Here is a 14,605-nt window from a genome sequence, read left to right on the forward strand (position 1 = left end):
CATATATTTTACACTTACTGAGACGAAATATTTAGCGGTGCACATTTCAGTTTATAAATCACAAAAGAATTATATGATTATTTCTAAATAAAAGAAATTTGCTTATAAGCAAAAGTACAAGAGGGTAAAGTGAAATTTACTCCAAAAATTTTCAACATTAAAAGTCAAAAAAAAAAAAAAATGCTAATGTTTGGTAACTCGAATTTAAGTTTGTTTAAATTGCTTAAATTTATGCATGCTGGTCGATTGTCTATACGATCGGTGCAACACTTATTTACTATATGTCACTTTTATCAACCATAACTGTCACCTTATTATCAATCAATCACTCGAACAACTGCTCAAATGACCGACGAATTAAAATTCGTCCCATTTGAAAAAACTCAAATTTAAATTATGTAGCATCGTGGAAAAAAATATACCGGTGCTATTTCGTTGCTCGAAATTTAGTGGCCCTAATGGCCCTAAATTTCCATATAAGGTAAAAAAAAAAAAAACAAGGCAAAAAAAAAAAAAGAAAAAAAAAACAAACTTATCCAAAAAAAGAAATTAAGGCCATTAGGGCCACTGTTTTTAGGGCCACAATTCATTTTCCAAAATATACATAGGGAAGAAAAAGAGTTAAAAAGTGGATACAAACAGTCCTTACACAATCCTGAGAGAGGAGAGCCGGGTGCTTTGTACCGACCAAAGGCCCAAAGTTCAAAGATGCTTCCGTCACTGTAAGAATCCCAACGGCTTTTGTTGGCTCCAACCACGTGTCATTCACCAATATACACATTTACATATAACCCCCAACACACACACAGACACACACACAGACACAGAGAAACAACAATTCACTCTTTTAAAGCTAAAACAATCTTCCACATACAGACCGTGATTCCACCACGACCGGACCTCATGGAGTCCTTTCCGGAATCTGACATCACCGCCGTTGATTTCAACGACACCGAGCTCACCTTAAGGTTGCCTGGCGGCGACGCTCCCCCTCCTCCTACATTCATCGGTCGGAGCGGTTATGTGAAACGTGGACACTTTGAGACCGTTGATCTAAACCTGGGGAGGTCTGGCAACTTGCCACGTGGAGAAGCTTTTGCCAATGATGATGATGAATCTGAGTCTCAGTCATCCAGCACCGGAAAATCACCCGCAGCTAATAAGTGAGGTTTATGTGTTTTTTTTAACTAAATTAATCATGTCTTCTAATAAGAGTGTAAATTGGGTTAATTTCATTTACCACCCTTGTATATTTTTATTAAAATTTTATATCCGCCTTCCACTTTTAAATATAGCACTAAATTTCCTACATGCCCTGTTTGGATCGTAAGATGATAAAAGAAATTTTTTTTTATAATTTTATACAGTTATCTTTGGATGATTAAAAAAGTAAAGTAACATATGTGATAATATGGATGCCAGTGAAATTTTTTTCTACCTTCTTATTTTAATGACAATTTCGGTATTATAAAATAATACAACCTCACTAAATCAACTAACTTTTGATTAAAAAAATAAAAAATTATAAAATATGAGAGTTCTTTTTTTGATTTCTCATAGTTTCTTACTCAACTTATAAATCAAATATAAGAATATATATATATATATATTTATTTATTTATTTATTATCATTTTCAAAAAATCACTCGATCCAAATGTAACATTCTTTATTGAGATTGCAAGATCAAATAAAAAGTCAAATTGCAATATCATTATTACATTCATCTAACATTAATGAAGTTGACGAAAATTGAGTTGGATGCCACATGTGACATTCCTTTAGAATGCAATTAAAAGATGATGAATCAAAGTAAAATTTTCTTTTATAATAAAAATGAAAGGATTTAAAATGGAATTTTAGTGAGAGGGTAAAAATAATAATAAGTAAATCTGTGAAGCGTAGATCATAATCAATTTTCTGTCAACCTCTTTGACGTAGATAAATGAAAATGTGACATTGCAATTTAATTTAAAAGTATAAATATTAATTATCAAAATAAGAAGTGGAAGGCTAAAGTAAATTTTGATAAAAAATGTAAAACGTATTAAGTGTAATTACCCAATATAAATTTAAGGTACAATTTTTATAATACATGTGAGAAATGTTATGTATTCTTAAAAATTTATAGTCAAATTTTATACAGTACTCACATGAATATAGGGTCTAAACCCATATAAATAGTGTGCAAAATTTCAAGTAATTTTGTTAGGGTCCATAGTATTTATACGTATTTTTGAGGGCTTTGTAGGGTACAAGCAATTGGGTGGCCACCGGTGAGGGGGTTTAGAAAGAAGGCTTTGGAGGGTTGTGCTACTACTACGTATGTGAAGGTGGCCGTAGATGGAGCTCCGTATCTACGGAAGGTAGACCTAGACGCATACGGTGGCTATCAAGACTTACTTATGGAATTAAAGAAAATGTTCACTTGTTTTGCAAACACTAGTAAGTTTTTTGTTTGTTTGTTTGTTTGTTTGTTTTGTTTTGTATTGTATTGTTATTTATTTATATTTTTATACAAGACAAATAGAATTTTATACAACTCAAAATCATATAATTCATTAAGGTTCACTCATAATGATTAATATTTTTTAAATTACAAGTTAAAATAGTAGATCTTTTAATTTGAAATAAAATGATTATACATCATTATTACAAGTTGAAATTTTGTATAAAAGAACCATTACTTAGTTTCATTATTACTTAATCTCATAATTTACAAATGTCATCATTGTATTATTTCGAATCAGATTTTTATACAAAAATTTTATTATATTTTGTAAGATTAATACTATATGAACATAAAATTGTACATAATTTCAAACTAGACTATTGTGATTTAATGTGGACTTATCATTTCCATTTTTATATAAACAACTCTTCAAGATGACTTTTTATTATATAATTATGACTGTCTCACTCGATTTTCTTTTTTGTATAATACATATGGTATTTGAGTTGGTTGGGTATTTGACATTTATACCCTAGGCCGTATTGCTGGTGATTTAGTCTAACAAAAAGTCTAAAGCAAATTCAGATATAATAACCTGAAGACTATATATCCAGCCTGGGTGTGGTGTTGTGATGATGTTTTTTCACCATTTCCTCCCCCTGTAGATGTAATGTTCTTATATTTTGTATTGGTTATTTATCAATAAAGGTTTCTTTTGTTGATTAAAAAAAAAAGTCTAAAGAAAATCAAATCAAACTAAATCAAGTCTTAAAGCCTATCAAATGGGATCGGCTACATGAATAATTTTTCTCCATTCGATTCTATTTAAGGTCATATCGTTAGTCAAATAAGGAGATTCATATATCTATTTATTACATTAGCTTACGTTAATTTAGGTTTGTCCCTTCTTTTAACACTTCTACCTATCATTACTGTATTGCATCTGTTTACTATAGTCTCTGTTAGCCTACAATCACAAAATTAGTCAATCAGACAAAATATAAATAAATTGATAAAATTTTAAAAAAATGAACTTCACTAATTAACCTTTTAAAATTTTATCTATTATGGCCTATTTTATGTCTAATTTTTATATTTTTAGAATTTAATTTAATCTGTCAACTACAACATGGTGGTTCAGGTGACGAGAGAAAGCTTATGGATATGATGAGGGGAATTGAATATGTCCCGACGTACGAAGACAAGGATGGTGATTGGATGTTAGTTGGAGATGTTCCTTTTAAGTAAGTTACCTAAATTGATCATCTTCAATAAATTTTAGATTTAAAAAATAAATAAATAACAACAAAAACAACAACAACATTTTTCTCTTTTATTTTCAATAAATCGTACACGCACAATGCACAAGACTTCTTTTTACAATAGAGACTGAGATATCTGCCTCGGATAGAATTGTTCGTGAATAGACTAGAATTCGACTTGGTAAGAACTTGTTCGAACTCGATTCACTAATTTTTTTTCGTGTTTGAATTCAAGCTCGAGCTCGAGCTTGTTAAATTTTTAATAAATAAGTCCAAACATTCTAAAATTCGGCTCATTAGCTAGCTCGTTTAATATTTATTGTTTATATATTAATTAATGTAAAAATATGTATAAAAAATAAGATAAATATATTATTTATATATTTTAAAAATGTAAATATAAATAATAGTTAACTATAGTACATTTATATAGTAGTGATGGTAGATATTATTATTTTGATAAAATATTAATTTTTTTTTTTAGAATGTTTATATATATTGTATATATAATTGTATAATCAAAATTTTAATTATAACTTTAGTCTTATATGCAAGTATGAATTTATAATTTTTTTGGCTCGTTAAGGGTCGTAAATAGCAGGCTCGAGCTCGAGTCAAGTCTAAGCCAGCTTGGCTTGAGTTCGGTTCGTTAATTTTTTATTGAACTCGAGCTTAAGTTCGATTTCATTAAAATCTTAATAAACAAGTCCAAACATACTAAAACTCAGCTCGACTCGGATCATTTACAGTCCTAGCCTAAGGTGAAAAATAGAAAAATGACAAAACAACTTGACTAACGAACTTTCACTCATTTACATAATTTGCATAGATATTGATATGATCTATTATTAAAATTAAATGAGTTAGTTGTTTTCTGCAGAAAATGAGGACTGTGAAATATTTTTATTTTCATAATTTTTTCCACTACAGGATGTTCAAAGAATCATGCAAGCGTATTCGATTGATGAAAAGCTCTAAATCTCTTGAAATAGGTAACAAATATATGATGTGAGGTTAATTTGAATATTTTTCCCCATTTTATATGAATTTTTGTTAATTAATATCATAATTATTGATTGGATTTTTGTTTAATGCAGATTGCTAGTTTGAGAGAGAGAGAGAGAGAGAGAGAGAGAGAGATATGAAAAGATGCATGTACATAGAACAATCCCCTTTTTTCCTTGTTTTATGGGACGATCATATTAGAGAATAATTGAAAAATGGAGAGATGTGAATGTAGATTTTGTTTTTGTGTTTTTATTTATTTGTTGCAGCTTCAATACTCATTTTCTATCTTCTTATTCTTCTTGGTTTCATTGGTTTTAAATCTATACTCTATAATCCATTAATTGCACTTAAAATTACTACTAATTTGTTGAACCAAATGCGTCTTGGGCAACTGTGTATAGTTTGGACTAATGATAACTTAATATGGGTGTTGATTTTCGATCACACTGCCAATCAAGCACTTAGCTAGACAATATTGGCAGAATAGATTAAGCCCGAACAACCTGTCATAGAAAGAAGAGATTCCGGCGGTGGCTTGTCTACCCGGAGGCACTCCCCGAACAACCTGTCACAGAAAGAAGAGATTTCAGCGGTGGTTTGTCCACCGAGGAGCACTTCGACGATCAAATCAGTTATTTCTCAAAGCTAGCAAAAGTGCTTAACTCACTAGTCAGAGTATAAAAAGCATACCTTAAACCCATAGGGTGCCTCTCTTTTATAGCCAACACTAACCTAATCCCAATAAAAGCCTAGCTTCAATGGAGTTATGATTACTGCTAATCTTGGACTCCCAATAGGATTGGAATAAACTCTCTAAGAGTCTTATCTTTACCCAAATTGAAGTCCTCTCTCATTCTAGGACTCTTGTCCCTTATCCACTTATCATAGATTTTGGTATTCTCGCAGATAACCTCAGCCTAGCCGAGATCATCTCGGCATCATGACCAAGACACGTGACACCTCGACTGGCACTTTGGTGTCACCTCGGCCACGTGTTGTCATTCAAAAATTATGTCCCCACACTTAATATCAACATGGAGTCAATCACATTCAAATCACATCACATGTTAAAGGGCTAAAAAAGAGGAGAAAAAAAATTAAGAAAAAATATTTGGGTGCGTAAGAATTACTAAATTGTTCTTATTAATAAGTAAGAATATAGAAATTATACGTTAATATTGTTGGTAAAACCTACTTTAGAAAAATCTTATCCATTAATATATTTTATGTCTTTGGTTTATTTGTTTTATTTATTTTGTTTTCTCTTTTTATCTACAAAAAGAAAAAGTTATTGATGCAAATTAAAAGTATAAGGACTACATTTAAATTATATCAATAAGAAAAACAAAAAAAGGTCCAGGCAAAGAGCATTATTACTTAAAGAAGATATCCTAACTAGCAATAGCATCAGTGGAAAATGTTTTCCAAAGTAAAATGTTTTTTTTCATATTTGGTTGCACTTGCATCATTGAAATTAATGTATTAATAGTTGTATTAGTAACGATGTGATAGTGTGAGTGGTAGTGAAAACAACAATGGTGACAGTATTGTGGTTAAGTGATGGTGGTATTGGAAGAGCGTGAATGTGATAGTATTGACTTTCATTTTTTGTCATAACAAACGTCAAAAAATATAAAAAATATTATAACATAGGACCATTAGAGTAATTCAATGTTGCAATGTCCATCAATACCAGCTAACACACAGCTTAAAACAGCTTTTGGTAAGTAACTCCCAACCATATCACCAGCAGCATCACTACATTCAGCAATGGTTCTAAATCGTGGTACTACGGTATCGATCGCGGAGTATCGGTATCAGTATCGGTAGTAGCGGTTGGTACGTATTGGAAATCGAGTGTCGTGGTGGTGAAATTTTAAAAATTATTTCACAAGTCTTTTAGCTTTTTCTTTCCCGGACCGATCCAAACTAGTGAATATCGACTCGTCGCAGCTTGTGTAACAGATTGAGTAACGGTTATAGACTGCTACGTAGCGAAACTCGGCCGATTCTCCTGCGATTTTTTATCTCAGCACTATACCAGCCTATATTCGTCATGATACTCTATTTTTCCGATACAAATCGGCCGATACATAGCGTATTGACCGGTTTTTAGAACTATGCCTACAACACAAGCAGTCCAAATTTTCCAAGCATGTTGGCAATATAGCTGTAAAATCTGATCACCAGCCTCCTATGTAATATTACAATAATAGTTTAAGAGTCTAAAACATTTTCATTGGGTAGTTTAAGGGTGGTTTACGCTTCGTTTGACATAGATTAATTTAATTCAAAAGTTAAAAAATTATTAAAAAAATTAAAAAGTTAAAAAAATATATTAAAAATTGAGGATTTTTTTATCATTCTTTCTACTTTTTACACTTTTTTTTTTGGTAGAAGTCAAAAAAAAATTCCAGATATTTTTTCTCACCTCATATTTTAGCAAAAAAATAACTGAAAAAGACAATTTGCAAGCGAATTCTTAATTTTAAAAATGATTGTGCTTTTGAACTCTCAACTCCAACTAAAAAAGACAATTTGCAAGCGAATTCTTAATTTTAAAATGATTGTGTTTTTGAACTCTCAACTCCAGGGACAAACTGGACTTGTGAGGGTCTGAATGCACCGTGGTGCTACAGCGAGATTTCAGACAAAATTGATAAAAAAATAAAATAAAAGATTCAATGTAAATAATGCAAATCATAGTTAAAAACCAAAAAATACTTATAATCATATAAAAGCATTGTAACAAGAATAGGAGAAGACTATATGCACGCTCCTATTTTTTTAAAAAAAAATAATAGATAAAAAACAAAAAAACAAAAAATCATATTATAGAAAAAGAAAAAAAATATGAGTTTTTGTAATATTAAATAGGCTACATTATAAATACACACCTGAGATTTGATTAAAATACGAATCGTCACCTGTGGTTCTAGAAATTACATTCCACCCCTTGAGATTTCTAATTTCATAACAAATCGTCCATTCTATTAATAAATCATCAAGTCAATTAACAATTTTTAATGATGTTAGAAATATATTTCAATTAATAATTTAGGTAATTTTATTATTGTATAAGAGAGCAATTATGAATTTTATTTTTTTAGTGAATTCTGTTAAATAAAAAATTCTAACAAGGCGGTATTTGTAATTTTTCAAACTATATGGGACAATCTGTACTTTAAGCAAACCTTAGGTGATGTAGTTGAATCCATAATGTTAAGTAGCCTACAGATGTAAATTTGATTCGATCTGGTCTACCTAAGTTCGGGCTTGGGCAGGCCCATATCGGGCCGCGTGGGTTCCCGTCAAAACTTGGGTTGGGTTGGGTTGGGCCAGCCCACAGGCCAGAAAATCAAGCCTAGACCCAAAGGATATTTGGCCCTTGGACAGGTTGGGCCTTAGGTCGGATCGGCGGGTCTGGACCTGGACCTGGGCTAGGGCTTTAGGGGTTTTTTGAAAAGGGGGTAAAAAGTCAACTTTTAGTTTTTTACCCATTTTGGGTCACATCACCTCTTACATTTTTATTCACAAAAAGACAAAATAGATTAAAAAAAGTTAAAAAGTTAACTTTTTACCAACTTTTCAAAACATTCCTTAGGTTGGGTCTAGACATCTTTTATTTATTTATTTTTATTTTTTTAACTAAAATTTTATTCTTTTCTTTCAAAAATGACATTGGGTCCCAAGCGGACGGGGCCTTAGGCCGGATTTTGAGCAGGCCATGAGCTGATCAGTAAACTAGATCACGGACCGGACTGAACTTCAAAATGATAGCCCAAGTCCAGAATTTCAAACTAAGCTAAATTTAGAATCGAGCCTAATCAAACCAGACCTATCTCAGATCGTGAACGAGCTTTCGACAGCTGGTATTTTTACAAAGCAAAATGCTTGGTAATCCGAAAAAGAACTGTTCAAATGACTTGAATGGATGTTGATTGCGGATGACCGATTGAACGTCCATCCAAACAACCGAATAAAAGCTTATCTACCACAATTGTCACTTTTATCGGTTGCGACCATCAATCATTTTTCCGTCCACCAAGATAAAATTCAAATTATTTAAGTCAATCTCCTTTTCGAACCACCCAACGTTGCCCTTTTAAAAACAACAATGATTCATCCCACTAGTAGCACTAATGCATTAAAAAAGTAAAAAAAAAAAAAAAATACAACTTCAAAATCAAAACATCACATCATTAATGACGAGACCCACTGCCACCTAATTAGTGCACTAATTAATACTTCCAAATATTTTTCTTTTAAAAAACAGATTTACGACGGGTCAGGCGTTGATCAAGCCAAAGATAGGACATAAAAGAACAAAAAACAGACAGCATGTCCCATCATGGGAAAGGCCAAGGAATTCCCCCCCGTCTGTGCGTGACATCAGAAAGAATTCTACCCAAAGGTTTTAAAAATATATCACTAATAAATCAATAATGTTACGGATTTAGATATAAAATTTTAAAAATTATATAAAATTTCAATAGCTCAAATTTATTTTATGTATAAATCTCACATTTTATCAATTTAATTTCTATCACACATTCATTTTTAGATAAATTATAAATTTCAAATTTTAGGACATTAACTTTTATGCTAATAAATGCACCTTTTAAGAATAAAATAATTTAGTTAAAAAAAAGTTTATTTTTTTAGACAAATTTTGGTCAAAAAAGATAGAATATCTAATTTCATAGTTAAAGATATAATAATAATAATAATTTTTTGCTACAAAAATATTTTGTCTCTAAAAAGTTATTTTATTCTTAAATTTTTGTCTCTAAACTTCAATTGTCGTAATGTCTACAATAATGCAAGTCCTATAGCAGCTGAAACAAAATCTATTGAGTTTCTTAGTGGAGTCCACTCTAATAAATCTTATTCGTTTTTTTGTATTCGTATACATGTTGTACTAATATAAAAAAAGAATTAACAAGGTATTTCGCCTTTAAGATTATATTGATATTTAATATTTTGAGTGTGTTTGTTTGAACGGACTAGATAAGGAGGGATTATAATCCATCAGACTGTTACTCCTGGGATACATTGTCTCGGACTATTTGGTTTGGTTGGATTGGATTTGTATCCTATGTTTGTTTAGTCATTGGATTATATGTCTGGATTGGACTATTTTTAGTGAATTCAATGTTTGGTTGGACGGACTGTATAAGGAAAAATGTTTAAAAAATTATTTTACCCATGTAATTTATAATTTTTATTTAATATATAATTTTAAATTTGTAATCTATAATTTATAGTTTATAATTTAACAACACTAAAAATTTTTAATTTATAAGGCCATGATTTTTAATTTATAATTTTCAATTAAATTAAATTGATAATTTATATATTTTTATTTAATATATAATTTTAAATTAACAACACTAAAAAAATAATTTTATTTAATATATAAATTTAATTTTTTAACAACACTCAAAAAATTTAATTTATAAGGCCATAATTTTAATTCATTATTTTTAATTAAATTTAATTTGTAATTTATAATTTATATTTTTTATTTAATATATAATCTTAAATTAACAACACTAAAAAAATAATTTTATTTAATATATAAATTTAATTTTTTAACAACACAAAAAATTATAAGGCCATAATTTTTAATTAAATTTAATTTATAATTTATATTTTAATTTAATATATAATTTTAAATTAACAATACTAAAAAAATAATTTATAAATGTTCAAAACACTATTTTACCCTTTTTCAATTATTTATTAAGTAATAGCATGAGGGTAAAATGGACATTTTACACATTAGCTACATGGGATACCAGTCCCATGGAAATATTCTCATCTCTCCCCTCGGATACAATAATCCCTCATACGAGGAACTAATAGTCCGGAAGGACTATTAATCCGGAGTAAAAAAATTGAACCAAACAATGAATTATTAGTCTAGATAGACTAAGAGTCCAATCCCATAAAATAATTCTTCAAAACAAACACACTCTTTATATATAATTCTGTAACAGTAGTTGAGTTTTGAATCTTTAACTTCTACTTAGCTCCCACATATTATTATGGGATAATTACACCCTAACTTTTGAAAAAAAAAGAGTTACATATTAATGAAAAAATTCATAATTTTAAGTATTAATATTTATAATTTTTTTGTTTACTGATTTTTAATTAGTTTTTCAAAATTTCACTGATTTGATATTTCGCTTATTATTATTATGCTCGAAACACTTATTCATTTAATATTAATTGAAATATGGAGGTTGTTTAAACATAATATATGGAAATAGTAATATTTATGGTCTATGTTATGAACATGTAAGTGAAAATCTAATTTGGGACAAATCGAAAGGGAATAATCGACGGACATTACCAAAGTTTCACGCAATAGGCTAAAAGTCAAATTTTTTGGTTGAGTTCTTTGTCTTGAATGGTCCAAGTACTTTTTTTTGGAGACAATAAATAAAGAAAATTTAAAAGGAAGATGCGGTTGAATGTTCTTTGTTCTTCGAAATCCCAACTTTTATACTGCTTGGCCACTATCCATTACAGTCACATGTGTCAACTTTTTACTTGCTCCGTGCTTTCTTTGATTTCAGTTCCACTCAACCATAATCCCTTGACGCTAAGAACTGCTTCACAAGTCAGGTGCTCTTGACTTTATTGAACCTCAATTCCGGATGCATTTGTTTATGTGAGGATATAATTTTTGAATGATAAACACGTGATTGAGGTGATACTGAAGTATCAGTTGAGGTGCCACGTGTCCTGATCATAACGTCAAGGTGATCTCGACTAGGCCGGGGTAATCTACGAAGATACCGGAATCCCAGATAAGCAGATAAGAGACAAGAGCCGTAGAATGAAAGAAGATTTCGGTTTGGATAAAGATAAGACTCTTAAAGAGTTTATCCCAATCCTACTGGGAGTCTAAGCTTAGCAATAATCCAAAATTCATTGAAGCTAGTCTTCTATTGGGACTAGGATTGTGTTGGCTATAAAAGGAAGGCACCCCTATGGGTCTAAGGTATGCTTTTTATGTTCTGAATAGTGAGTTAAGCACTTTTGCTATCTTTGAGAGATAATTAACTTGATCGCCGGAGTGCCCCCGGGTGGACGAATCACCGTCGGAATCTCTTCTTTCTGTGACAGGTTGTTTGGGTTTAATCTATTCTGCCTCTGTTCTCTAGCTGAGTGCTTGACTGGTAGTGTGGTCGGAAATCAATACACTCAATTTGGCGTCGTCTGTGGGAACGAAAGGAGAATAGATGACCAACGACGGACAGAAAGAGAAGGTTGGGGACGATATCCCTACTGGGAGTGGAAAACATATTAACCTTGACGTCGAAGAAGACAACTGCAACGAAGAGACTCGTGATAAGAATCACGGAGAAAAGGACGTCGCCCAGAAGGGCGACGTGCCAAAGAAATCAGACCGAAGTGGATATTATAACGAGGATGACCTCCAAGTATGAAAAGAAAGATGCCTGCAGAGGGACAGCGAAGTGAAGGGAATGGCGAACAAATTGGCGGACCTGCAAACGGTTGCCAATTTCATGATGCAGAATAACGTTATGCAGCCACCGTTCTCGTTACAAGATACGCCGATTCCAGCGGCCAGGAAAGGTGCCCAGAAAGGGGGGCAGAAAACGATTCCTGCAGTCCCTCAGCAAGACGGGACCAAGGGACATTCTCACCGGCCTTCACGGGAGGCCGGACATGGAGAATCAAGGAAAGGAGAATCCCAGAGGACATGTCGAACCGAAGAAGACTGCACCAAAGAACATCGGGATGTTCAAGGGAAGGAACTCCGTTTCGACACGACCAATGGAGGGAAGTCTAAAAGGACTCACAATGACACTGGAAGCAGTGCACCAAAAAGGCTGGAGTCAGGAGATAGCCGAGCTCCTAGACGGACCAAGGAGGATCTAAGGGATTACCTCCAGAGAAAGCGACAGGACGCCGAGGTAACTTCCTCAGTCAAGCCGAGAACATCATTCTCGGTAGAATTGGACAAATTCAAAGCGCCGAAGAGATTCTATATGCCGAGATTCTAGATATACGACGGTAAGTTGAACCCCAACTTTCACGTCGGCTTGTACCTGAACTCGATGGCGCTATATACCGGGAACGAGCCGTTGTTTTGCAAGGTGTTCCCCTCATCCTTTGGGAAAATTGCGTCAAATTGGTTTCATGAGTCACCGAAAGGAATTATGAAAACTTAGGAGGGCTTGGCCGAGATGTTTGTGGCCAGGTTTGTGACAAACAAACTACAGCTGTTGAGGGTGGACTCCCTGATGGCTCTGAGAATTAGTGAGGATGAAAGCCTTAGGGCCTATGCCAAGAGGTATTATGAGGTGTTCAACCGAATACCAGGGTGCAACCAAGAGGTGGCGGTCATGTCTTTCAAGAGCGGCCTGAAGGATGATTGTATGCTTCGAAAGTCATTAGCAAAGACCTTGCCAAAAAGTATGAAGGAACTCATGGCCAGAATTGAGAAATATGCTAGAGTCGAGGAAGATACGCTGGGGACAAAGGCGTCCGAACAAGAAAAGAGAAACGGTTCGCCGAAGCGAAGCCGAGGTAACAATGGATTCAACAAGCATATTATATGGCAGAGTTGAATTATACTTGCATATAATAGAGTTGAACTAAGTTGGTAATGTTTCTGGTTGAAACATAACGAATAACTTAGACTTATTATATGGCAGAGTTAAATTATACTTGCATATAATAGAGTTGAACTAAGTTGGCGATGTTTATGGTTGAAACATGACGAATAGCTTAGACTTATTATATGGCAGAGTTTTTACTTGCATATAATAGAGTTGAACTAAGTTGGCGATGTTTTTGATTGAAACATGACGAATAACTTAGACTTATTATATGACAGAATTGAATTATACTTGCATATAATAGAGTTGAACTAAGTTGGATTAACTTAGACTTGCCATATCGGCAGAGCCAAACACAGATTGGAACTAAGTACATGTTAGTCAGATTAACAAAGAGACTAAGGTTGGTAACCTCGGCCAGTCTTTGTTTGAATCAGACCTCGGTGACAAGGTCAAAGTCACATGCTTAATGAGAATCCAAGTGGAACTTAAGTTCACATTAGGGGGCAGAAGGCTGAAGAATGATGCTTGGGAGTTGGGATTTCACAAGCTAAGATTGATTTAGACACTTGTTGAAATTTAAAGAAAAATTTATAAGTTGAAGTTAAACCGAGGTCATGTTTAACACTTGTTGAAATTTTAAGAAAAATTTATAAGTTGAAGTTAAATTGAGGTCATATTTAACACTTGTTGAAAATTTGAGAAAAATTTACAAGTTGAAGTTATGCCGAGGTTTTGATTAAAGGAAGATTGGTTTAAACACTTGTTGAAATTTTGAGAAAAGTTTACAAGTTAAACTAAGGTTGTTTTGAAAGAAGTACTCATATACTTGCCGAGATTATCATATTGCTAAGACTTGAAAAATATTTGAAGGTAGAAGTCTTGTTAAGTAAAAGTAAAGTGACAGGTTTTGTATAGCACTTGTGAAAATATTTTTTACAATGTTTTCAAGTGTTAAGTCGAGACTGAGATAAATCGATTAGTGAGTACAACCAAGGTGTTACACCCCAAGGAGATTGCACAGTTAAGGTGTATTTTGAAGACATGCAAATTATTCTAAATATAAAATCATACAAAAGTAAGAAAAAAGTAAAAGGTACAGAGAGAAACATCGAAATAGACTACTTGGCGTCAGCGGCGAACTGTGTCTCTGCCCTAGAAGACAGTTAGGAAGACTTCTCGGCAGCCTTCTAAGCCTCGAGCTTAGCATCGATCTCCTGTAGAGTTTGATCGAGGCTCTTCTCGGTAATTAACACCTCGGAGTTTGTCTTCTGGGAGGAGG

General features: G+C 32.5%; 1 protein-coding gene across 1 annotated transcript; it reads left to right on the forward strand.

The window, feature by feature from the left end:
* Positions 1–600: 600 nt before the first annotated feature.
* Positions 601–5,015, forward strand: LOC114264157 (auxin-responsive protein IAA1). The gene is made up of 5 exons (XM_028204760.2): positions 601–1,163; positions 2,250–2,443; positions 3,592–3,694; positions 4,643–4,704; positions 4,810–5,015. Exons 1-5 carry the CDS (start codon positions 904–906, stop codon positions 4,815–4,817), a joined length of 627 nt encoding a protein of 208 aa, XP_028060561.2. The 5' UTR covers positions 601–903; the 3' UTR covers positions 4,818–5,015.
* Positions 5,016–14,605: the final 9,590 nt, after the last annotated feature.

Source organism: Camellia sinensis, chromosome 13, assembly GCF_055761805.1.
Source record: "Camellia sinensis isolate YWXY chromosome 13, ASM5576180v1, whole genome shotgun sequence".
In the NCBI taxonomy this organism is placed as follows: Eukaryota; Viridiplantae; Streptophyta; class Magnoliopsida; order Ericales; family Theaceae; genus Camellia; species Camellia sinensis.

Excerpts from the sequence above, each read along its gene's own strand:
- LOC114264157 (XM_028204760.2), top strand. The coding sequence starts at position 904 with ATGGAGTCCTTTCCGGAATCTGACATCACCGCCGTTGATTTCAACGAC. Across the intron at positions 1,164-2,249 it reads AAATCACCCGCAGCTAATAA|GGTACAAGCAATTGGGTGGC; the intron begins GTGAGGTTTATG and ends AGGGCTTTGTAG. Across the intron at positions 3,695-4,642 it reads GTTGGAGATGTTCCTTTTAA|GATGTTCAAAGAATCATGCA; the intron begins GTAAGTTACCTA and ends TTTCCACTACAG.